Raw genomic sequence first — 25,290 nt, 5'->3', positions numbered from 1 at the left:
GACCAAATTCTTGCTTTGCAAAGTTTGCAAAAATAATATATTTATTTAGTCTGGCTTGTCTGGATGTAAAAGTGAAAAGTGGAAATATTAAAGTAAAAATATCAGTGACCACGGCTTCTAAACCCCCCCCCCCCCCCCCCCCCCCAAAAAAAGAGAAAGATTTTCCCTTTTCTCACAAAAATCCGCACATATGACGCAGCACTCCTACATTATGCAGTGGTCTTGGATTCAAATGTCGCAGATGATCGCCCGTTCTTCAGTCAGGAGAGAGAGGGAGAGAGAGACGCGGGGCAACAGCGTTGTGACTCACATGGAAGTCTGCTCCTCCACCTCCTCCTCCACCTCCTCTACCACCGCTGTGTAATCTGGCTGGTCCAGGGCTCTGGCGCACCGACGCGCACAGCACTTTGCCTTGTGATAAGACTCCTTGGAAGAAGACGAGAAGAACCACAGCTCTGACCCGCAGCCACATTCACGGTTAATGAAGAAAACACGCTCAACTGGTGGAGAAAACAATCAAACGGATTTTACAAAATCATCCATTTTTATGTTTATATTCTGAAATTTAACACGTTTTGGAATACTTTTGAATTATTCTGTAGTTTTTTGTGAACTGTGGATCTTTTTGTCCTACGTGGGGATGTTTAGACTTTAGTTGGAGACGCACGCGCTGCGTTTAAGAACATCTGGAGGAACATCACCTAGGCTTGTTTGCTTTCTCCAACAAACTGGACCGAACGAGTTCCTCTTCTTCTTCAGCCTCCACGGACATCTGCACCCAGGGACCCCTCCACCGCGACCCCTCAGAGAGAGGCTTCCCTGCGCCTCCATGAACGCCCGGTCCGCTGGAGAGGCTCGAGGCTGGGCAGCAAGATGAGCTCGTGGGTAAAGCTGCTGCTGCTCGCGCTGCTGGCGGCGTGCGCGCGGTGTGGCGCGGCCGAGGTGAGTTCAAACCACCGGACTACAAAACCCAACAGCCTCCAAAGGTATGGAGCGCCGTTTGTAAAGTCATTTTAAAACAGGTTATGCAGTTTGCAAAGCTGCAAGCTACTTACAAGTTACATCTAAACACAAGTCTAAATAATCTCGTCAAAACAACCATATAGAGTCAAATCTAAATATTTTAAGTGTGAAGAAAATTAATAAAATGCCAAAATCTGTGAAAACAGTCAAATGAACACGAGGAACTTGGTTCTCCTATTTCTGTGAGGATTGAAAAATAAACTGAAACTTTGCGTGATTTTAGAACAATTGAAAGATTCCCACAAAATCCCTTGTGACCACGTTTTTTCACATGCAAATAAATAAATAAATAAATAAAAACAATAAATAAATGTTTTTATTTATCCAAAAACTGTAAAACAATTTACATCTAAAATTTGAAATCTAAATATTAATTTATTTAGTTTTAACTAAATATTAAGCTACCATAAAGTCCGAGATTGCTGTAAAATGGAAGTAGCCTACCAAAATAAAAGCAAAATATGAATGATCTTTTGGTGGTAAGCTAGCATAAAACATCCATCAAGATTTCTTTCTGGGTTGAACCCTGCACACTGATAAATGACAGTAACAAAGGGTCTCCAGGTTTTTTCTTCTCACACTGCTTTTATTTTGATAGGATACTTCTGATTCATGGCTGTCTGACTAAATATTTACACAAAATACTACATTTAGACTGGACTTCAAATCTATTTGATTCTTTGTAGTTAGAAATCACTAAAAAAAGTACCTTTTAATTTCAAATATTTAGGTTTGATTTTAAATATCTAATTATCATGTTCTGGTTCATTCTAAATGTTTAGGTAGAATTTTATTCTGCCATGTTTGTTTATAAATATGTAAATAATCATAAATATGAATTTCACTATAAATATAAATAGTGCAGCTCTTTCTGAATAGATTTGATGCTTTAAATTTATGTTATTTCAGAGCATCATGGTGGTGCAGTTAGCACTGCTGCGTAGCAGTAAGAAGGTCACAGGTTAGAATCCCTGCTGCAGATGCTACATGGAATTAGCATGTTAGCATGCACGCGTAGGTTGCCTTCGGGTGATTCGGTTTTGTCCCACAGAGTAAGAACTTTATCAAGTTACCTGGAGACTAGGTGTGAGTGAGTAGTTGTCTTTCTCTGTGTGTCCCTGTGATGGACTGTTATGGGTGTCCCCCGTCTCTCGCCTGAGGACCGGTAGAGACACCAGCACTTGTCCAAACCCACTGAGGATTAAGCAGTCCAGAAAATGGATGGATAAATTGTATTTCAATTAATTACCTTTTGAGCATAAAAGGTAATATTTAACTTTACGTATTTTCAGGAATTCGTAATATTTAGGTTTGTTTCATACATCTTTGTAGCTCCAAACATTTTTTTTACTCTATTTAGTTTTCTTATGTGACCTTCAGGTGTGTGTGTGTGCACCTGTTTCAGCTCACCCTAACATCTCAGGCTCGTCCTTATGTTTTCAGTAGTTGTAGGATATTATATGGACTAAGGGACTGGATTCGTGCAGAGAACTGATGCAGCAGAAGAACAGAGGAGGATGAAGTGTGGGGGGTTCACTTACAGCTGGATCCTCCTGCTCCAGATGTTGAGAGGAGCCGTAAATCTCTCTTACTCTGCTGTTTTCAATTGAACTCAAGTTTCAACTCAACTTAACACCCAAATGTGTCAATAAAGCTACTTTCCTGCTACTTGTGGACAAAGAGAGAAAGCAGGGAGGTAGAAGAAGTCGCACCATGTGCTGAGGTCAAACGGGAAGCCCAAACTTCACCAGGGGTCTTTGGCGGGTCAAGTGAGGCTTGACCGATGGGGTCTGACCCGGTTGGACTCAACGACCAGCGTTCAGTTTAACGAGGTTAACATTAAAATCAAACCGGCTCCATAAACTGAATGATCAGATGTGTGGGTGTGGTTCTGTCTAACATCACAGACTCATTTAAAGGAATATTTTGGAGCTTTGAACTCCCTGTCGTCACGTTGTCCTCTCATTCTGTAACATTTGCAGGAAACCACATGAAACACGAGTCCAATATTTGTTGCTTTAAAGGAAGAAGTTACTCAAACTTTGAAGTGTATAGCCAGGAATTCCCCACATCCTGCTGTAAAGGAAAAAGACATCTAGGAATTTGTTCAAACGTAGATCCAAATATCGTGCTTTTCAAATAATAATAATAATTGTAAGAACTGCAATGTGACCCGCAACGTCACTGCAAGTCTTCCCAGATTGATTTACATGAAAACAATGGAATCAGTTAATCTCATTCACACATTGCTGCACGCGTTGGCGTGCTCGCCGCTGGATGTGAAACTTCCCACAGGTGCTGCTGTGCCGCCAGCAAGCTCAACCCTCTAATTATGTACGATTAGGCACCCCACCCACCCACTGCAAGCGCTGCCGGTACCTGGCATTCCTCAAGGTGTCTGCAGGTTCTCCAGGGGACGAGCCGGGATGCTGCAGTAGGGGGATAACGACCGTCTTACGTCAAAATGAGTGTTTTCAGAGGCAAAAAGCATGCAGGGTGCAGCCGGCAGGGAGGCTGTAGTTTGTGTGTAGTTCATCGGAATTTGTTTTGTGTAAGCAGAAAAACGACAGCCTCGTCAGCAGAAGCTCAGACGTTGATTCAGCTGAACTAATCAACAAGGAAACGGCACGACTAAATCCCAAACTACGGATCCCTGTCATGTTGTGGGGCAAGAGTCAAACCCAGGACATGCAGAATTAGAGTCAGAGTCGGGTTGTTTGAAAAAATAATATTTATTGACAAAACGATGAACTAAGAGCGCACTGGAAAACCAGCGGGTGCAGAAACGGGAGGCAACGTCTAGAGGGGAGAGGAACAGGGGTGAGTATGGAAGTAGTAATATGGTAGGGGAATTGCGGACGGAGGGACTTACGGCTTAGAGAGACGAGACGTGTGTGGGAGGGGTGAGCCGGGGTAAGTCCAGGGAATGAATGTAGAGCGGTTGAGGTGAATGGTGAAATTGGATCCGGACCAAGGTGGTTCTGGAGAGGGAGCGAGAGGTGGAGGAGATCGGTCGGCACTTGGAGGAGGGTGAACCAGGAGACGAACCAGAGAATAATCCAAAACGGCGTCGGGAAAAATCCTGATGGTCATCCAGACCTGAGGTGAGTAAATCCATAAAAAGTATCAGTCCAAGTCACGAGAGAAAAACACACTAGAGAAACTAGAGCTAGAGATAAGCGAGGACTAGAAACTACCAGTCAGTGCCAATCATCCGGCGTCGAGTCATGTCCACCTTCCTCCTTATAAACCGGCCCGCTGATCAGCTGATTAGAAACAGCTGTTGCTCCCTCTCCTGAAACCAAGCACTCAGAGATCGTGAGAAGATGAGAAGAGTACTCACCCCGGCTCATGACAGTACCCCCCCTCAACGGACGCCCCCTGGTGTCCTAGCCGAGGCAGCCTCGAACTCCCGGATGAGGGATGGGTCCTCAATGAACGAACGCAGCACCCATGACCACTCTTCAGGACCGTAGCCCTCCCAGTCGACGAGGTACTGGACTCCTCTGCCCCGACGACGAGAGTCTAGGATCTTGCTGACCATGTAGACCAGACCACCCTTGTAAAGTCGAGCAGGAGGAGGATGAGCTGGAGCAGGACAGAGAGGACTGGAGACCACAGGCTTGACCAGCGACACATGAAAAACCGGATGCACACGCAGGGAGATGGGAAGGTCCAGACGAACCGTAGTGGGAGAGGGTACGTCCAAAACCTTGAAGGGGCCAATGAAACGAGGAGATAACTTGCGGGATGAAGCCTTTAAAGGGATATCCTTAGAAGAATGCCAGACCCTCTGTCCAGGTGTGTAAACCGGAGCCGGACGCCGCCGGCGGTCTGCCAACTGTTTATTCCTGAGACCCGTTCGGTCCAGTGCTGCCCTGGTGGAGGCCCAGGCGCATCTGGCACCGCGGAGGAATTGAGGTACGGAGGAAACAGAGGTTTGCTGGGGAAAAAGCGAAGGTTGGTTTCCGAGAGACGACTGAAAAGGTGACTGACCTGTGGCGGAGGATATATGACTATTGTGTGCATATTCAACCCAAGGAAGGTGAGTACTCCAGGAGGATGGATGAGACGAGCAGACACAGCGCAGCATGGCACCCAGCTCCTGGTTCATCCGCTAACACTGTCCATTGGTCTGGGGGTGATGTCCCAAGGTGAGAGCCACCTTAGCTCCTAGAGCCTCCGCAAATTCCTTCCACACCCTGGAGACAAATTGCGGACCACGGTCGGACAGGATTTCCTCTGGGATGCCATGGAGACGGAGGACGCCCTTTACCAGAAGCTGCGCTGTGTCTGCGGAGGAGGGAAGAGATTTGAGTGGGACCAGGTGACAAGCTTGGGATGGGGCGACGGTGGCACAGGAGTTAAGTGCTCGCCCCGTAATTGGAAGGTTGCTGGTTCGAGTCCCGCTCAGTCTGTCGCTGTCGTTGTGTCCTTGGGCAAGACACTTAACCCACGTTGCCTGCTGGTGGTGGTCGGAGGGACCGGTGGCGCCAGTGCTCGGCAGCCTCGCCTCTGTCAGTGTGCCCCAGGGCAGCTGTGGCTACATCGTAGCTCATCCCCACCAGTGTGTGAATGTGTGTGTGAATGGGTGAATGACTGATTGTGTTGTAAAGTGCCTTGGGGGGTTCCAGGACTCTAGAAGGCGCTATATCAAATAGAGGCCATTTACCATTTACAAGCTTTAGAAAATCGGTCGACAATGGTGAGAATCGTGGTGAAACTGTTAGAACTAGGCAGACCACATACGAAGTCCAAGGCTATGTGAGACCAGGGGCAAGATGGAGTGGGTAGTGGATGGAGAAGACCAGCTGGGAGGCGATGGTCACCCTTTTGTTGTGAGCAGGTTTGACAGCCTGAGATATAGCTCTTGGTGTCTTTGAAGATGGAGGGCCACCAGAAGGTCCGTCTTATCAGTGCCACGGTTCGACCTACTCCTGGATGTAAGGAAAATTTGCCAGTGTGTGCCCAGTGTATTACCTTACTCTGCATGGACTGAGGTACGAACAGCTTCCCCGGAAGACCGTGGTTGGGACCGGGGTCCCTCCTTTGAGCCTCCAAAACCTGGTCTCTGGTCTCCCACGTAACACTTCCGAGGATACAGTAGAATGTAGGTAGAATGGTAGCAGGCTCAGCTTCCTGATCAGGAGCGTATTGTCTGGACAGGGCGTCTGGCTTGGTGTTCTTGGAACCGGGGCGATAAGAGATCTGGAAGTTGAATCGTGAGAAGAAAAGAGACCAACGGTACTGGCATGGATTTAATTGTTTGGCTTCTTTAAGATAAACCAAGTTCTTGTGGTCGGTCCAGATGGTGAATGGGTTCTCCGCCCCTCCAACCAATGCCTCCATTCCTCAATTGCAAGTTTTACCGCCAGTAATTCACGATCACCCACATCATAGCGACTGTCAGCTGGGGTAAGGCGCCGCGAGAAGAAGGCACATGGGTGGAGGCATTGATCCTTGTCCGATACTTGAGATAACACAGCACCCACTCGTGAATTGTCGCTGAGGGTCCGGACGGTGCCGGATGGGGGCGTTGGAGAACTTCTCCTTCAGAGTTTGGAAAGCAGATTCGGCTTTTGAGGACTATACAAAAGGCTTATTTACTGAGGTGAGACTGGTAAGTGGGGCTGCAGTCTGACTATAATTTCTTATAAATCTACAATAAAAATTAGCAAAGCCCAAAAACCTCTGAAGTTGTTTTCTGGTCGATGGAGTGGGCCATTGCTTTACTGCTTTGACCTTCTCTGGATCTGCCTTCAAACGCCCGCTCTCAATGACGTAACCTAAAAATGTAATTGTGGTGACATGAAACTCGCATTTCTCAGCTTTAACATAAAGTCTGTTTGAGGAGACGCTGAAGTACAGCTTTCACGTGTTGGGTGTGCTGTTTCATGGTCTTTGAGAAGATCAAAATGTCATCCAGATAAACTGTAACAAACTTGTTAATAAAATCACCCAGAACTGAGTTCACTAGAGATTGAAATACAGCGGGAGCGTTTGTTAATCTGAATGGCATTACCAGGTATTCGAAATGTTCCAATGGAGTCTTGAATGCAGTCTTCCACTCGTCCCCCTCCCTCACCCTCACCAGGTGGTAGGCGTTCCTGAGATCAAGCCAGCTGAAAATGGCTGCGTCCTGGATAGGTTCAAAAGTGAAGGAGAGTAGAGGCAGTGGATACTTATTGCGAATGGTGATCTGGTTCAAACCTCTATAGTCTATGCAGGGTCTCAGCGTTCCTTCCTTCTTGGGCACAAAAAGAAACCCAGCACCCAGGGGGGAAGAGAAAGGTCGAATGGTTCCTGCGGCAAGACAATCCTTGATATACTTCTCCATGCTCTCCCTCTCAGGCTTGGAGAGATTATAGAGATGGATAGATGGCAGTGGAGCCCCAGGTAACAAGTCGATGGCGCAATCGAAGGGCCTGTGTGGAGGCAGAGGAGATGCACGATCTTTACGAAAAACCAGCTTGAGGTCGTGGTAGATCTGAGGGACAGAAGATAGATCAAGATCAATATCCTCCATAGGAGGATCCGTGCGTGTGAGCGAGGTGGCAGATTTTAAACATGTTTGGGAACATTCAGGACTCCATCCTAAAATCTTGTTGTCTCTCCAGTCCAGGATGGGGTAGTGGCGAACCAACCACGAATGTCCCAAAACTAGTGGTGACTGAGGAGAGAGAAACACATAAAAACTCAATATCTCTGAGTGATTACCTGACACCAACAGGCGGATGGGTACGGTCTGGTGGGTGATTGTGGACAGACCTCGGTTATCCAGTGAGGAGACAGATAGTGGTTTAGACAACCTGGGAGTGGGAATCCTCCACTTTGTCACCAGCTGAGGGTCTAAAAGGGACTGCTCACATCCAGAGTCCAGGAGAGCCTCGATAGATATCTGTCTAGAGTCAATTATCAACATACAAGGGAAAGAACACAGAGAGCTAGCAGAGTCTGAATTTCCACCCACCAGTAGTCCCGGCTTTACCGGTGGGCTCCCCCTTTTGACAGAGCGGGGCAAGTGCTTCGAAAATGTCCAGACATTCCACAGTACAAGCACAGACCTGACCTGATCCAAGGCTCTCTCTCCTCCTGAGAAACACTAGTTCTCCCCATCTGCATAGGTTCCTCCGCTGATGGTGAGTCCATTTGTACCCGCCCTCTGGCTCCTAACGCTCTCTCATGTGAAGAGGGAACCATGCGCGTCGACTCACGTCTTCTCAGCTCACGGTGCCGTTTGTCGATGGAAGTTGCCAGCCGAATGAGCTCCTCCAGAGAAGTGGATTCCTGGCATAAAGCCAGCTGGTCTCAAACTCGGTCATTTAGGGCCTCGGTAAATGCTCCGATGAGGGCGTCCTCATTCCAAGTGGTCCGAGCTGCTAGGATCCTGAATTCCACAGCCAAGTCCGCCACCGATCTCCTGCCTTGTGATAGATTCCATAATTTCTTTCTAATGTCAGATACAGACTCAAAACTTCCAAAAGTCATTTTAAAATCAGACAAAAAAATCACAGAAAGGACCACCCAAAAAAGAGTCATTACGGCTTTTTGCCTCCACCCAACGTAGGGCTCTTCCTCTCAATAATCCTACTATGTAGGAGATTTTAGCAGAGTCTGAGGAAAAAGCTGTAGGGCAACGTTGGAACGCTAGTTGGCACTGTAATAAAAAACTGTGGCATTCCTCGAACTCACCATCGAAAGTGACGGATGGTGGGGATGGGGCAACACGGAAGTGGGTCTCGTTCCAGGACCTTTCTGCTTCCGGTCCAGGACTACCGGCGGCAACCTGGCCTGCTGCTGAAGGTTCCGCTGAAGGGGGCGGCTGATGTATGTGGGACAAGGTTTCTTGAATCTGCCGAACCATATTTTCTAAGTGCTGATAACGTTGGTTAGCTGCTGTAAATTGTTCCATAAGCAAAGGGAGAGTTTGTTCCTGCTGAGATAAGCGGTGTGAGATGTTTGAGAGAACTGATTCTGTGGGGTTAGTGTTTTGGGCCGGATGATTCTGTCATGTTGTGGGGCAAGAGTCTAACCCAGGACATGCAGAATCAGAGTCAGAGTCGGATTGTTTGAAAAAATAATAATACTTATTGACAAAACGATGAACTAAGAGCGCACTGGAAAACCAGCAGGTGCAGAAACGGGAGGCAGTGTCTAGAGGGGAGAGGAACAGGGGTGAGTACGGAAGTAGTAGTATGGTAGGGGAATTGCGGACAGAGGGACTTACGGCTTAGAGAGACGAGACGTGTGTGGGAGGGGTGAGCCGGGGTAAGTCCAGGGAATAAATGTAGAGCGGTTGAGGTGAATGGTGAAATTGGATCCGGACCGGGGTGATTCTAGAGAAGGGAGCGAGAAGTGGAGGAGATCAGGTCGGCACTTGGAGGAGGGTGAACCAGGTGACGAACCAGAGAATAATCCAAAACGGCGTCGGGAAAAACCCTGATGGTCATCCAGACCTGAGGTGAGTAAATCCATAAAAAGTATCAATCCAAGTCACGAGAGAAAAACACACTAGAGAAACTAGAGCTAGAGATAAGCGAGGACTAGAAACTACCAGTCAGTGGCAATCATCCGGAGTCGAGTCATGTCCACCTTCCTCCTTATAAACTGGCCCGCTGATCAGCTGATTAGAAACAGCTGTTTCTCCCTCTCCTGAAACCAAGCACTCAGAGATCATGAGAAGATGAGAAGAGTACTCACCTCGGCTCATGACAATCCCAGCACATCCTGACCTGCACATGGAGTGTGCATTAGCGTGACACGTCATGTAGATTTGTTCTAATTTAAATTATCATTAAATTATCATGCAGATTGTCTCCTCTGGGTCTTTTTGAGGAGAAGACGGTAATCAGCAAACAGCTTTGGTTTAAAATGCATCGATTCTGGTTCTGAGAGCCGACGCCCAGTGCGGTTACACGCCCATCAGAAAACAAAACTGTTGCTCTAAATGGACTGATTAATCAATTAATCATTAATCTTGCTGAAGGCGAGCGGGATCTAATCGAGCCGAAGCACCCAGATAAGGCGGTAGGAGTCCGGCTGCATCTGCATCTCAGTCAAGCTGACAACAGTTACCTCCAGAAGTGGCGAGACCGCCGCCATCTGATAACATCGTCGATAGAAAGTAACATGAGTAACACCAACCATACAGTAAGCGTCTTCCTCTGCTTCACGTTTGTTTACTATTTGTGTTGCCATAAGCTAAACTGAGGAATGCCACCTACTGTACCGGAGGGAAGTTTGTTTGAGGGTTCGGTTTCCCAACGTTCTTGTAAACTAGGATGAAGGCATCCAGGTTGTTACTTCAGATCGACCTAGACTGACTTAGATGCACCTGACTGATTTTGATTCTTGTGCGCCTCAAACCTGCCAAAATCTCATTTAGGCAGACTTGGATTTAATTTCTCAAGAAATGCAATGAACAGATTAGTTTTATAAGCCTGGCTGATATGAAAAGTATTTTTCTGCAATTATGAATGTCCCGTCTTTTAACGTGGCGCTCCAAAATACAAACTACAAATCAGGGTTTTTCATTCCTGCATAAAAGTTCTAAATATTTACCTGTTAGAGAGCTCTTCCTGAACAGCCTCAGTTTGGAGAAATAGCTTTTACAGGCTTCAGGACTGATAAGCTAACAGCTAGATTGAGAAAGTTTCAGTAACATTTTAAACCAGCTTTTTTTAGTAACATGGTTTGTTTACGAGTGTAAATTTCCGACGCAGAAATAAAATTTAACACTTTCAGTCAAGTTTGTCAGAAATTTTTTAATATTTCAATCCAAAAAAAACTTTAACCCTCTTACTGCTGGCCATCTGCAGACACGGTCCAATGTTGCACTGCTTGCAGAAACAGGAAGTGATTTGGTTGCATAGAGTTGCACCTTTACCTTTCTGAGTGGTAATCCTACAATTATTTACAAAATATAACATAAATCTAACATACGACTAAAAACCTCCGTGGGATAAGCTGAAGATAAAAAACAGAACAAATGGGGCTAAAGTGCTCTAAAACACGCATGAATCTTTACTAATTTTATTACATGCAAATGTAAAGTACAACATACCACTGGAAAGTGCAGCACCTCGGCTTTTGGAAGCTGTTTGAATGACAGTGATTGTGCAAACGAGCTTCGAGTTACGATAGCATAAGTATGGAAGCCATGTTGCGTCGACGCAGACGCTGCACCAGTACAGCTCAGTGTCGGCTTCAGTCTTTTCCTAACCCGTTCATTTCTATGGCATGCTTGATGCAGCAAAGTTTAAGCCTTTAGTCTGCTAGACCCCTCAGTGTTTATTAAAAATCTCATGTACCGCTGACATTTAGTGGTTTTCAGACGGCTTTATTCACACTACTACATACTATACATACTTGAAGCGCCTCGTGATTTTTACCTTGAGAGGCGCTATAGAAAAGATCTTTTCTTCTTCTTCTTCTTATTCTACTAGCCGTTAGCTCTTCATTCATGCCAGATGTAAACTATTTTTCCCGATTGAGAGTGTTTAAAAGGTGAGCTGGTCGTGTTTTTATGCTTTTACACAGAAACGCTCCTAACTGTGTGTGTGTGCAGCTGATTTACCTTTATTAATGTGTGTTTACAGTCTCTGCCGCCCACTCTGAAGCGTTTGCTTCGTATTTCCGGCTCAGACACAAATTGCCGTGACAGCCGGCACCAGTACTAACAGAGACACACACACCCTATAATTAACATCAGATACAATTAGGCGAGCGGGCCGGCTCGCTCCGTCGGCAGCGCGGGGGGTGGGGGTGGGGGTGGGGGTGGGGGGGCTCATGCTCTGTGGAGGCATCTCCCTGCTGGATGGTTTGTCTCTGGGAAAAGTCGGGGAGATTCATGCATACTCGAGCTGTTTGCTTCACTGAACTGGATTCACTAAAATTAATCTTCCACATCTTTCTAGAAAGAACTTTTCCTCTTTCTGTGAACTTAACAAAGCAGGTGAAGCTGATCTGTGGCGTTTGAAGCGGACTTAGGAAGATCCTCGACCCACGTCTGATCCATCTCAGCCTCTTTTATTCATCCATTATTCTTTTTCTCTCCTCCTCTCTGCATCACTCCTTCCCCCACTTCCTGACTCCTTCCCTGCTCCTTTGACCCCTAAATGTTAGCAGATGAGAGGACACAACGCCAATAGTCATTCATGCTGCTCTTAGTGACCATTGTGTGTCTGCCCTCTCCTGCCATCTCTCTTCCATTAATGACCAGAGGGGGTTAAACCCACAGTCCGCTCTGCAATCACAACCTACAGCTGTTGCTTGGTTTTCAGCTCGATAGTGGGGAGTAACTCGTGCTCACTCATAAGCTTAACCACTTATTCCTTGCTAGGGTTGCGGGGAGCTGGTGTCCATCTTCAGCAGACATCGTGCGAGAGGTGGGGGACACCCTGGACAGATCTCCGGTCCATCACAGGAACCCACAAAGACACACAACCTTTCACATCTAGGGACAAAACAAAGATGGCCCTCATTTAAAACAGTTTTAGACTTGGGCTTTTCTTTGAGACGTGTACAGATAGAAGTACTTTTTTCTTGACTGCCTCGTTGACTGATTTCTGTAGTGATGAATACGCCACGTTGCTCTTGTTGGTCCGTGCAGCGACAATCTGAATAGAATATCGTAGATTCGCCCCATGACTGAGCCGTGTCCACGGGTCATAGCCAGACTATTTACGTATTTAGGATGGTTTACCAAGCTTGGAGGAAACCGAAGCACCTGGAGAAACCCCCCGCCTATGTGACAACTCTGTGCAGAATGACTTCAGATTTTCACCTGCAACCTTCTCGCTGTGAGACAACATTGCTACCACCATGCAGCCTGTGACTGTTAAAGAAAATATCAAAAATTTTACACAAATCCTCCAAAAAGCCAGTCTGCTCACAACAAGTCCCAACAGTTATTCAACTTCAATAGTGAGTTGAAGAGAAGATACAAGTGTTTTTGGTTACATTGCACCAAACTTAGTTTAGCCATTTAAAAACAAATTCACTGTAAGAATTGTATCCTATGACCACATCATTTAAAATCTATGGTAAGTTTGTGTTGAAAATAAAATCTAATTTTCCATTAAAAACATGAGTAACATTGGGTGATTAAAATTAATCTAAATAATCAGAGGCTTTGTAATTAATTAATCTTGATTAATTGCATTTTAATCATTCAAGACAATTTGTGCCTAAGTGATTTAGTTAATCAAAAATAATGTTAGTGTGGCACAGATGACACACCCACATGTTAATGAGTATATTTCTGTTACCATAAGGTCTCAATATAAATGTAACCAATTTGGGATTTGTTGGGATGTGGAAATATTAGTAAATGTGTTACTGATGAAGTGTAGCTGGACATGAAACCTTGTAAATGCTGTGCATCTAACTGAACACTAGGCGGCAGCAGAGCACTGACATATGTATATACTGTATATAAATGTAGAGGTGTAGTGTAGAGTTCAAGGGAAGTTCTGCTGCGTGTTTGCTTGTCCCTCCTGCTGTAATCCAGTTCATATGGATAAAGTTACTGCCTTCGTTCTACCAACTAGAAAAGTAAAAAAGTAGATTTTTTTCTTTCTTCCTTTTCTTCATGACCCACTGATTCATTTTATTGTGTTTGAAGCATGAATAAAAGCTTTATATAGTTTGCTAGTGCAGACTCTGAAGGTTTGTTAGAGGTGCAGCTTGATGATATTTATTGATAAGTCATAAATTGGGATGCTAAACTTTTCTGGACCCTAATTGTGGGGGCTCATGCTCAAAGGGGTAAATTATTAATGAGTTATTTTTTGTCTAATTAATTAATCAATCGTAATTAATGCTTTAAATTCCCACCCCTAATAAAAACACACATTTATGAGAAAAAATTATACATATTTTCCACAATTTTAATTTATAAATTTGTTAAAAAAGCTAAATTTCAGTATTAATCAGAATACTCGTATATATACTTTGGTGATGAGCCAGATGTATTTATTTATTTTACTTCTCAGGTAACTTTATTTCTCTCACACCATATGATTCAGTAATCACAATAAACATGAAACGTGTTTTTTCTGGTATATTTGAGACAAAACTTTAAAATTTGACTTTTTAACTCCCAAATGTATGAATTTTCATATTCAGAAAATACATCTCAGTCTCAAAAGCTGTTGTTACCCCTTACCTGACCTCTGTTTTCTGTTACATTGGTCTACACTTAGTTTAGCCCTTTAAACATTAATTCACTGTAGGACTTTTATCCTATGACCACAGTTGTTAAAACCTATGGCGAGCTTGTCTCGTCTAGTCTTCTTCCGCTTCCGGGTCGCGGGGGCAGCATTCCAACTAGGGAGTTCCAGACCGTCCTCTCCCCGGCCACCTCCACCAGCTCCTTGGGTAGGACCTCAAGGTGTTCCTGGGCCAGTTTGGAGATATACTTTTTCCAACGTGTCCTGGGTCGACCCAGCTTGTGTGAAAAAAATAAATCTAATTTAAAGAACTCAAGTAAAAACTGTAGGTAAAAAATTATCTAAGTAATCAGAGGCTTTGTAATTAATTAATCTCAATTAATCACATTTTAATCATTCCAGACAATTTGTGCGCAAGCAAGTTTTTACATTAAGAATAATGTTAGTGATGCCCCACCGTAACCACAAGTCACTGCATAACCATAAAAGATGAAGGGTGATTTATGTTGGAGCTGTTTTTGATGAAGCACGTGTGTTTCAGGAGGATGCTCTGCCTGCAGCCCTGGTAGAGCTGGTTAGGAATAGCCCCATCTCCTCCATCGAGGACCTCCAGCTGCTGCTGTTCTCTGACTCCGTAGGTAAAGAACTGAGATTTTTAATATCCACACACCCAGATTTAATCACGCCCTTTCATTTGATCTCAGGAATACATCAGGGTTAAAATTCAACTTTTCCCTGGTTTTGTCATTGTTCTCCACTGTTCAGACATTTCCTATGAAAGACGGAAGTTCATGTTTTGTCTCTGTAAGTGCAGAGAGCATCAGTACACCATCATACCCAGTGTACGACACTCATAAGCAAACAGCTCCTGATTGATTTGTTTACATATGCTGTTTGTGTTTTTCTTTCAGATGAGGAGGACAAAACTTCTGCAGCCAGTGAAGGTCACAGACTTCCCCGAAGCCTCCGTGAGTTGATGTATTCCATCAAAATGTGACTTTATTCTGTGTTACACCAACACTTCTGGACTTTTTACGTGATGCATGAATGTAATTTATACAGTTTAAAAGAACTTCTGAGTGTTATGTACCCAAAAGTTAGTTTGAAAGATCTGACCTATGGCTTAGAGCCTAATGGGCTCGATACACGGGAGGTGACAAACGACCGCGATCAGTGAAATTTGTCGCTGTCGCTTTTAATACCTGACACACGGGAGGCGACCCGCGGCAGCAGCCAGTGGCAAAGCTGTCGGCATGTTCTGTTCCATGGCGAAATCGAATTTTTCATTGTTTTGATTGGCTGTGTCAGGTTGGAGGGAATTAAGGTTATTTAAGCCGTTAAGAGTTAAAAAAAGCGGTAGATGTGATGCGTTGATTGTGGCACCAACAATTTCCCATGCAGCGGCCTTTTTGTGAATATCTCCATATTTTTTGGTAGTAATATTGTACGGTTCTGGGAAATCCATCACAACAAGTATCAACTTCTCCTCCATGTTTGCTCGGAGGTGTACGGAGCATCCTGTCCGCTCATTGGTCAGTGAACGAAACCTCCGTTGATTGGTCCTCGTCCGAGCGACAGCGATGAAAAGTTGAAAATTTTCACACGCACGTTTTTCTCGTTTTGCTTAGTAAGAGGGAGACCCGCGATTATCGCTTTGTCGCGCATGTCTCATTGAAAATGAATGGAGGAGAGGTGATGTCGCCTCCCGTGTTTTGAGCCCATAACACTTGCTGTCACACCCACGCTCTCCTGTCTGATCCCTCAGAGGCTCAGCCTGCTCAGCAGGCTCTGTGTAAAGTTCGTACAGAGGTGGTGGAGGTCACCAGAGCCATGCTGGATCGGAGCAACGCTAACTTCCTGTTATGGCCGCCATGCGTGGAAGTGCAGCGCTGCTCAGGCTGCTGCAACACCAAGAGCCTGCAGTGTGTTCCTATCGTCACACACACCAGATACCTGCAGGTAAATGAGTCTGCACCAATAAACTCATATCTGTGTGTGTGTGTGTGTGTGTGTGTGTGTGTGTTAACTCAGGAACCCTCCATCTAAATCCCACCACCTTCTCACCCCCTCCAGGTCATGAAGATTGAGTACGTCAACAAAAGGCCCACTTATGCCAAAGCAGTGGTGTCAGTCGTGGATCACGTGGAGTGCAGATGTCAGCCCGCTCCGAGGCTGCCGGCTCTCAAGAAGAAATCCTCCCGGAGACAGCACAGCCACCCGCATCGAAACCAGACGCTTGGCCCAGGACCTGCTCAGGGACAGGTACAACCCCCCCCGTCTACTCCAAACAAGGAAGGACTTTTGGTCCCTGTGAGGTTTTTCTGGGAAAAGTTGGCAGCTTCCATTATCATGACCGCTACACTTTACTGTTGGTTCTCAGATGTGACGTTCCAAAGAGCTAATCTGATTTCTAGAAAAGGTCAAAGGTCAGGAATAACTATCGATGAGCAGACCTATTTAAATGAAATCTGCTTTGAACCCACAACCAGGAGGAACGATAACGTTTGCTAATAGTTGTGAACCCAAACAGCTTTACTTTTGACAGTAAAGTGTGGTGAGAATGGTACCAGTTACAGGCAGAAACAAGAACTCCGTGCACACTTTTCTATGCACTCCTTAACCTTCTGAGGGCTAAACTCACTCATTCATTTGGTGACTATAAAAAGTCTGGGCATGTCAAAAGGCAGAATGAGGGTAAAACAGACAGGTGGCGTAGATTAAAAAGTTCACCTCCGTATTTCTTTTCCTGTTGTGACACCCACGCGCTCTGTGATGCGGCTTCCATCTACATTTTTCACATCTTCTTTCCCACAGGACTTGACATGAATGTGTTTTAACTGGGGGTGGGACTTTAACACGTAATTAATTAGAAGAAAATGACGCATTGAAAAAGAATTCACGCAACTCAAGCATGGCGGAACCTTTGTCACTGATTTCCTGGTAGACCGAATATCACTGACGCACACGGCAGTGCACAGTGCTCTGCTAACGGCTTCTAAAACGGAATAAATTGAAGGAATTGCCTTGCTTAGACTGCTGCAGTATTTGGGAAAACACAGCAGCCTCTTCTCTTAACTTGTAAAAATAAAAATAAACTTTCTGAACACTACAAAGTCCGTGACATGGACATTTGGGAAACAAATGACCTGCTGCCGGGAGGCACTGGAAACTGTACGAAAGTCGAGGTAAGCTAAATTTTTAACATTCACGTAACATTTGAGCATCGCTGGAAGCACCAGACAGGATGACGTTTTGCTCTTAGTTTATGAAAGCAGTCAGACGGACAGCTGGGAGAACGCTCCGTGTCCTCACTACTCTGTAAACAGCAGAGGTGTGGACTCAAGTCACATGACTTGGACGTGAGTCAGACTCGAGCCATTGGCTGTGTTCGAGATGAGCCAGTTCTGCGCAGATTAGACCAGCGGTGATCGGCGAGCAGTGCATGCCGGTTAGATTTGTGTCCGACTTGACGCCGACTTGCTCTGACGTCATGCACACACAAATTCAAGCACAAATTCAAGTGCTCACCCAGTAATCGGAAGGTTGCAGGTTCGAGCCCCACTCAGTCTGTCGCTGTCGTTGTGTCCTTGGGCAAGACACTTAACCCACGTTGCCTGCTGGTGGTGGTCGGAGGGACCGGTGGCGCCAGTGTTCGGCAGCCTCGCCTCTGTCAGTGCGCCCCAGGGCAGCTGTGGCTACATCATAGCTCATCCCCACCAGTGTGTGAATGTGTGTGTGAATGGGTGAATGACTGATTGTTTTGTAAAGCGCCTTGGGGGGCTCCATGACTCTAGAAGGCGCTATATCAAATACAGGCCATACGTAGGCAACGATAACCTCGTGAGAGCAAGGCGCTGCAGTTGCTCTCCCTCGGCTGCAAAACCTAGAGGATGACGGGAAACGCCTGGCTCTCACCTGATCTAAGATCTGATTGGTTCATATTCTGATCCAAACATCCTGTGGTAGACCATGAAATGTTAGTTGGTCACATGTATTCTGTAAATCATGTTACGTTGATGATGACAACAATATAGGCCAGAAAGAGAAATGTGATTTGTGTTATTTTGTCACGTTTCCTATAAACACACTAAACCTACAGCTGATAACTTTTACTTATTATTACAGTCAGGTCTCCATATACAATATACGATATGCACAAGCACGTGAGGATGTGTTTCAGCTGCTGACAGGCACCAGAATTAAAATAGAAAATTGAACAAGTGTGAACGCTAACGCAATATCTTCAGCCATCGTCACCCCCGAGCTACACATGCAGGGAAATCTGTCCGACTTAACGCCGGCTTTCAGCCCCTCCCCCTGCTGCCTCCGTCTGCTCTCGTCTGTTTTCCAGGCGAGGCGCTGCTCAACTCGAACACGGCCATTCTCTTAATGACTTCTGACGACTCAGACTTGAATGCCAATGACTCGCGACTTGAATCGACTTGCATCTGTTGACTGGACGATGATTTGAGCGTGTTTGATATTTTAGCACAAAAGTGGTGCGACATGGACAAAAACCATGAGTCATTCTTCGATCTGGGTTCGACTTGCTGCTAAATGCAGCAGCACTTTTTTCATAATCTGTTTCAGTTTCTGCTTGTTTGAGCAAATAAATGAAGCTTTAAGAAGTTTTACTTCTGGTATTTATTTACCATCATTGTCATTAAACTGAAGTTGGACAGATGACTTGATTATGACTTGAAATTTCAAAGTTAAGGACGTGGACTTGACTTAGATTTCCACATCATTGACTTTGGACTCGACTTGGACTTGACTCGAGACTTGACTGGAAAGCCTTGTGACTTACTTGTGACTTGGTCACACCTCTGGTAAACAGTCACAAACGTGTCTTAAAGTAACAGAAACAATTCTGTCGGTTTATTGTATCTTTTTGAGACGACTCACTGTCTAAACGTCGCGTGCATTACTATAATTCAGCAGCGAGAGCAAGGTGTGTTGAAGCGGTCATCAGCTGATCCGGCTGGAGATCACACCCGACCCGCTGCTGCAGCCGTGAATCGGCCCGCTCACCTGTTCACCCTCATTATGATCTTTTATCTTCCCATCATCCTCCAGTCATCCAGCTGGAGGCGTTTGTGTTCCTGATCATGTCTTTAGTCCCGCTGTAACTTTCTCTGGTGTTAAAAATTAGTGAATTGAAGTCCCCGATCAGATTTGTGACTGCTCTAGTCTCATTTTTAAGGATTTTAATTTATAGGTATGCTTTCACTACATTATGAGGGACAGAAAAGCTAATAAAAACACCCAATTATACAAACAAGTGAAACTGGAAAAATTTGAAAATGGTGCAAAAGTCTATTTATTTCAGTATTTCGACTAGACAGAGACCGTTTAAAGGCCCAGGAACCCTCTTCAGGTGTTTTCTATTTGAAGGTAATACACTTTAGCTGGTTTGTGTCCTGTTTCATAACACACAGGGACATTTGAATAATCAAAATGTATTTTTTTTCATAAATGAAGAGCTTGAGTTGACAGTAATAATTTCCATGTCTAATATTTGATTCTCTCTCATTATTTTTAATTTAAAAATGCTTTGAGGGCAAATTACCCAGAAAAATGTAAATGCAATAAATTTAGAATAATTAATTACAAAGCCTCTAATTGAGCCTAATCTGATGCTGCTCATTGAAAAAAGCCATAATTGGCCCCCTGATTGGATCCCACACAGTGGTCATAATGTTACGGCTGGCAGGGGCATGTGTTTAAATGTAGGAGCTGCACATTTCAGGTGCGACTCACAGTAAGTAAACATTGATCATTTATAGGTTAGCATCTTGTTTTCAGACCGGAATCCTAACAGGACTGAGCTGAATTTGATTTCCTTTTCCCGTGAAGGTGAAGGTTCACTCCAAAGACGAGCTCCACCAGCTGGATGAGCTGAAGCAAACCCAGAGGGCCCATCTGGAGGACCTCCTGGAGCAGTACTGGAACCCCAGAGGAGACACCTTCCCTCCACCTGGAGAAGGATACAGCCTGGCGGGGGAGGACTCATCTCGGCATGAAGAGGGCGTTCCCTTCGCGCCACACTGGGGTCACAACTTCTCAAAGCTCCTTCACCAGACTGGAGACCAGACTGAGAACCAGGAGAAGGACGGTGGGGTCTCTGATGACAAAAGCCTTCCCTCAGTTGGTCGCGTTGGTGTGGAAGTAAAGAGAAAGTTGGGGGAACAAGGGGACATGCTGCTTTGGAACAGCACCGAAGGAACTACGAGAACCAGAGACACACAGACACAAAGTCCCCTACGGCAAGAGGACACGTCCAAACACTCAAACAGCTCTTCTAGCGGACTCTCTAGGGAGGTTTCTGACTACCCCGTGTTCGGTCCGAGAGAAGAACCTCTGATTGAGGGAGCAAGTAGCAGGTTCAGACCTACCAAAGAACCAAATCCAGATCCTCAAGAGCAGGAGAGAAGGAGAGAAAACGAGACTCCAGAGGTGGAGAGGATGCCACCGAGCGAGGAGGAAAAAGTCGAGGCAGAGCGGAAAGAGCTCCTGCTTCTCCACACGAGGCTGGACCAAGAGAAGGAAGCTCTGCGACAGAAAATGAAACAGGAAGAGGAGGAGAGGCTGAACGATAAAGAAGCAGACAGTCATCGTCGTGGGAAACATCATCTGCAGACGTCAACTCAGACACCAGGCAAGAAAGAAATGTTGATCATTTAAGCAGTAAGAAGAGCCCTGCTCTTGATTTTCATGAAATATTTCATTTTCTATCACAGAGACAAGATCTGCACCTACCACACGGCAGCCGCTGACCTCGACGGGTCGCAGACTTCCCGCTCGCCCGAACCAGACAAGGAGGAGGATGAGGAAGAATCGCAAACGCATCAGCAAGGCAGCTATGAGAGCGATGCTCATGTAGAAGTCCAACAAAACCAGGTGAGCCCAAAATACGTAAAAAACAAACAAAAAAGAAATAAAAAGTTGGAGCGACCAGGTGAATGTTAAAGTTACAAATAGGCACACTTAACACCAGAACTTCAGGAATCCTACACGGACTCCCATTAACGGTCAGCTTGACGAATGGCGTTCTGGCCAATAAATGCAGGCTGGTGATGCCATTCCAGAGCGCTACGAGTTAACTCCTTATGGATCTGTAACGCGGTGTAGGAAAATAAAATTGTAATCCCTGTAAAGAAGTTTCTCCGTTTTTTTTCTCGGTGACTGATTCGGTAAGAGATCATCTTCCTCTTTGCTGTCAGAGTCTCAGACTTCCTAGTTTTCATCCGCTTTTCCCTCTTCGCCCGAAGCGGCATCATTTCTAATGTTTCTTTTACCGAGAAAGTTCTACTAAAAGCCGTTTTATCAGCCATTGGTTGACCTGTCGCCTTTGGGGAGCACGGTATGAATGGGCGGCGGCATGGCGCTGCTCCCTCTCTCCCTCCCCCTCGCTCGCATTTCTGCTGCTGCGAGGGGGACTTCAGGTCACTCGCCACCTCACACAAAGTTTGGTTGAACCGGGAGTCCTCGCAGCAGGGAAAATGCAAACGGGGGAGAGAGGAAGGGAGCAGTTCCACGCCGAGCTCCCCATAGGAAATCGGCCAACCAATTTCCTGGTTCACAACCCAACCAGTCCTGCTACAACAGTAATAAAGAAATAAGATTGGCCCTTTTCCCTTGTAGCTCCCCCAGCAGGGGGCAGTAGACATGAATAGGACTGGAAATGGCAGGAATGTTATGAAGGTACTAATCCTGATTCTGGATGGTTTAAAGCAGTATTCCAGAGATTTTTCCTATCAGGAATTTTGTATGTTTGTTGGAAATCCGTAAAAGTCAGTGCATTTACATGCAGCGTCAGAAAACTGAATTAGAGGGTATTTCTCAGTGTGTTTCTCAATGCCAAGAAACCTCGCCTTGATGTCTTGGCCCCGCCCCTGTTGCCTTGGAGATAAGTCATTGGGAGCCGCCAAGACGTGTTCCAGTGTTCATGTTCTACCGAGGCGAGTGTTCTCCGTTTCTTAGCCGTTTAGCTAGCTAAGCGGTGATACACGGGAGGTGTCTTGTAGCCTAGCCTCGGTCAAAAATTACCCACAATACACCGCAGTATTTTCAAAAAGACGACGGATCAGAAGCCGGCAGCTACTTCGGGGACAATTTTCAAGTTTAAAAGTAAGTCAACTAATTTAAAATGTTTTTTAGAACCAAAGAAGTTATCTGTTGTTGGTTAGTTGCTTAGTAGTTGCAGCTTCAGTGGCTAGTGGGTAGTAACTCGCTTATATTTTTAATTTAATAAACATATACACAATTTAAAAAGCATTCATATTGAAACTAATACATATAAAATATAACGTTGTCTCCCGTGTCACGTGACGTTACTTGACCGCCGTGGAAGCCGCGGTCACCTGATTCAAGTCTGTTCCATTTCACCGTTTTCTTTGACCAAGGAAGGACTGTGTCCTCGTAAGCAAGGCACCTGGCCTCGCAAGACATCGCCTCGCAAGACCCGGCGCCTTGACATTGAGAAACACCCAGGGTTAGATAATGTGTTTAGCACGTGAACAGCTGAGCTGTGACTAGCTGGACGCTCCCCTTCCAGAAGCGATCATGTAAGCGGTCCTTTGATAATATCAACGCCACATTGTAACTCGTGTAACAGCGTCAAGCAGCTGTGCTGCAGTGTTGCTGTTGTCCATTCCTGTGACCGTTTTGCATATCCTGCTTCACTGCCGCCAGCGTGTTTACTAAGTGTGTTGCAATCAGCTAACTAACGGTCAGATCGTCGACCCAAAAGGACGCATGTCGCCACCAGCCGTTGCGTTGTGGAACAGACTTGTAAACTAGGATGAACGCTCCCACTTTTACCTTGATTACTGCTGTAACTTGACATAGATGAGCTGTGTTGGCCGGCTGGAGGTGGGCGTTTACGAACGCGAGGCTTTGTTTCCAGCCATGACCACGGAAGTAGGGATGTCATTTAGCGGGGTAGTCCGCCATATACCACTGAAGAAGAAGCAAATCCTTTTTCTAAGTAAATTACTGAAGCACTTCTATCTGCTCACGCCTCAGAGAAAAGCAAAAGTCTAAACTGTTCAAAGTGGATGCCAGAGTCTTTTCAAACGAGCACCATCTTTGTTGTTTTTCTCTGTCATAACTCTAGCGTTAGACCCGCCCAACACATGTAAAGAGTTGTGATTGGCCAGACACAAAACTGTTTGGTCCAATGGGAAATCTGCTGAGGCCACAAGGGATCGTGGCCAGACAGACCTGCAGAGCACAACCTTCGGTCGCTCTAGAGTCCTAGGCTAGAGGGGGTTTGATGTAAATAGCCTGTATTTGATATAGCGCCTTCTGGAGTCCTGGAACCCCCCAAGGTGCTTTACAACACAATCAGTCATTCACACACACATTCATACTCTGGTGGTGATGAGGTACACTGTAGCCACAGCTGCCCTGGGGCTGCCCTACACCGGCGCCACCGGTCCCTCTGACCTCCACCAGGTGGGTTAAGTGTCTTGCTCAAGGACACAACAACAGCAACAGACTGAGCGAGGCTCGAACCTGCAACCTTCCGATTACGGGGCGAGCACTTAAAGAGCAAGTCACCCCCAAATCAACTTTTTTTTGCTGATAAACTAAATAAACGAGTGTCTAATCGTGCTGCAGACACGTGTAGTCAATAATTTGGCACTTTAGTGCATCTTAGTTGAAATTTAAACATTCTGCCTAAAACTGTCAGTGTTGCGCCGTTGTCAGGTAAAAACTCTGCACTGCATTTGAATTTCAATCTGCCACCGCTATTGGCTAAGAGGTATGCTATGATGTAAACTGGTGCATTATGATGTCACAATGCCGTTGTGAGCCTGTGTGTGTGTGTGTATTTGTTAGTTGCTCCGCCCTCTCGGTCTGCCAGGCAACAGCATTTGTTGCATTTTTCAAACATGAAGTGGGAGTGGAGTAAGTTTCTTGTAGGGGGTGACTTGCTCTTTAACTCCTGTGCCACCTCATGTAAATGCGCGACAACAATCTGCAAACGGCTCATATTTGTTTTCAATCAGTAAATAAAATGGATGGAAAGTTGTATGAAATGGTTAAAATGTTGTTTTCTCAGGAACAGACGGAGTACATGGTGGAGTCCAGAGACGAAGTATTTACTTGTTGTCCGTAACCCGCTCGTCCATTGAGATCTCCTTGGTAACACTACTAATGACCGTCTGCCCAGCCTGTGACCATTCCCGGACGGAGCGCAAGCAGGAAGGAAAAGGGAACGAAGGACCATCTCTGATGAAAGCTGATGGGATAATCCAAAGACGAAGAGCGTGCAACAGAAAGGAAAAGACATTGTTGTTGAACTGTGGAGAAAAACGTGCAATTTCAGATTTCTTCCTGGATCCGTGTTTAGATATCAGCAGACAGAAGCTGCACTTGTGACGACATGAACCACGTCCTGGTGGGGTTCGATGGTAGAAATACCGGATTTTGTGAGAACCACTGTCCAATCCGAACCTGAAAATAAACAAAAACAAGACGCGATCTGAGACAATCAACAGAGAAGTTCCATGTGTGATGTCACTGATGAGCTCAGTCAAATAACCACATTTCCTAATGTTTAACTCAAACACTGGAATAGTACAGAGATGATGAGCGAGTGAAAAGATCTTTTTACGTCAGTGACGTTTCTGTGTTGCTACCTTTCTTATTTATTTGTCTGAATTATTACTGTGGATTAACTTTCTGTACAAATACTGCAAACAGGATGTTGCTGAGATTTATCGTGGCTGGGGGGGGGGGGGGGGGCTTCAAACGCAAAGACGTCGAGCTCCCAGCACCATGCAGTATCAGGAGTGTGTGTGTGTGTGTGTGTGTGTGTGTGATGATGAGTGCCTCACCAGCACCTAATGTCTCATGTCTGTTAAACCGGTTCTCCATCTGTCCTCTAATAGAGACACATCTTCCTGTAGTTGTCTTTATTTTCTGTAATTCTACCTTTTCCGTTCTGAAAAGTTCCCGGGTAACTAAAAAAAAACAGAATGATCTATTTTTGACTTTTGTAGATTTAAATTAGCAATAACTAAAATTTTTTTTTCGGAGAAACACTGTTGATGCAGTTTTTATGTTCATTCGTTTATAATCAGCC

At 45.4% G+C, this 25,290-nt stretch overlaps 1 protein-coding gene across 3 annotated transcripts; it reads left to right on the top strand.

Moving 5' to 3' along the window:
* The first annotated feature begins 256 nt into the window (after positions 1–256).
* pdgfbb (platelet-derived growth factor beta polypeptide b) lies at positions 257–25,163 on the top strand. Of its 3 annotated transcripts, none has more exons than XM_070542838.1 (8): positions 257–942; positions 14,737–14,833; positions 15,107–15,163; positions 15,961–16,154; positions 16,269–16,457; positions 20,052–20,853; positions 20,936–21,095; positions 24,271–25,163. In XM_070542838.1, the coding sequence occupies exons 1-7, from the start codon at positions 874–876 to the stop codon at positions 21,076–21,078; spliced, it is 1,551 nt and encodes a 516-aa protein (XP_070398939.1). In that variant the 5' UTR covers positions 257–873; the 3' UTR covers positions 21,079–21,095; positions 24,271–25,163. The 3 variants fall into 3 exon arrangements, with proteins under 3 accessions (XP_070398939.1, XP_015800916.3, XP_054606673.2); XM_015945430.3 differs by having other exon boundaries at positions 258–942; positions 24,265–25,163; XM_054750698.2 differs by lacking the exon at positions 257–942 and having other exon boundaries at positions 8,222–14,999; positions 24,265–25,163.
* Positions 25,164–25,290: the final 127 nt, after the last annotated feature.

The sequence above is a fragment of the Nothobranchius furzeri genome, chromosome 12, assembly GCF_043380555.1.
Source record: "Nothobranchius furzeri strain GRZ-AD chromosome 12, NfurGRZ-RIMD1, whole genome shotgun sequence".
NCBI classification, from domain to species: domain Eukaryota; kingdom Metazoa; phylum Chordata; class Actinopteri; order Cyprinodontiformes; family Nothobranchiidae; genus Nothobranchius; species Nothobranchius furzeri.
This window is presented reverse-complemented; position numbering and strand designations above follow the sequence as displayed.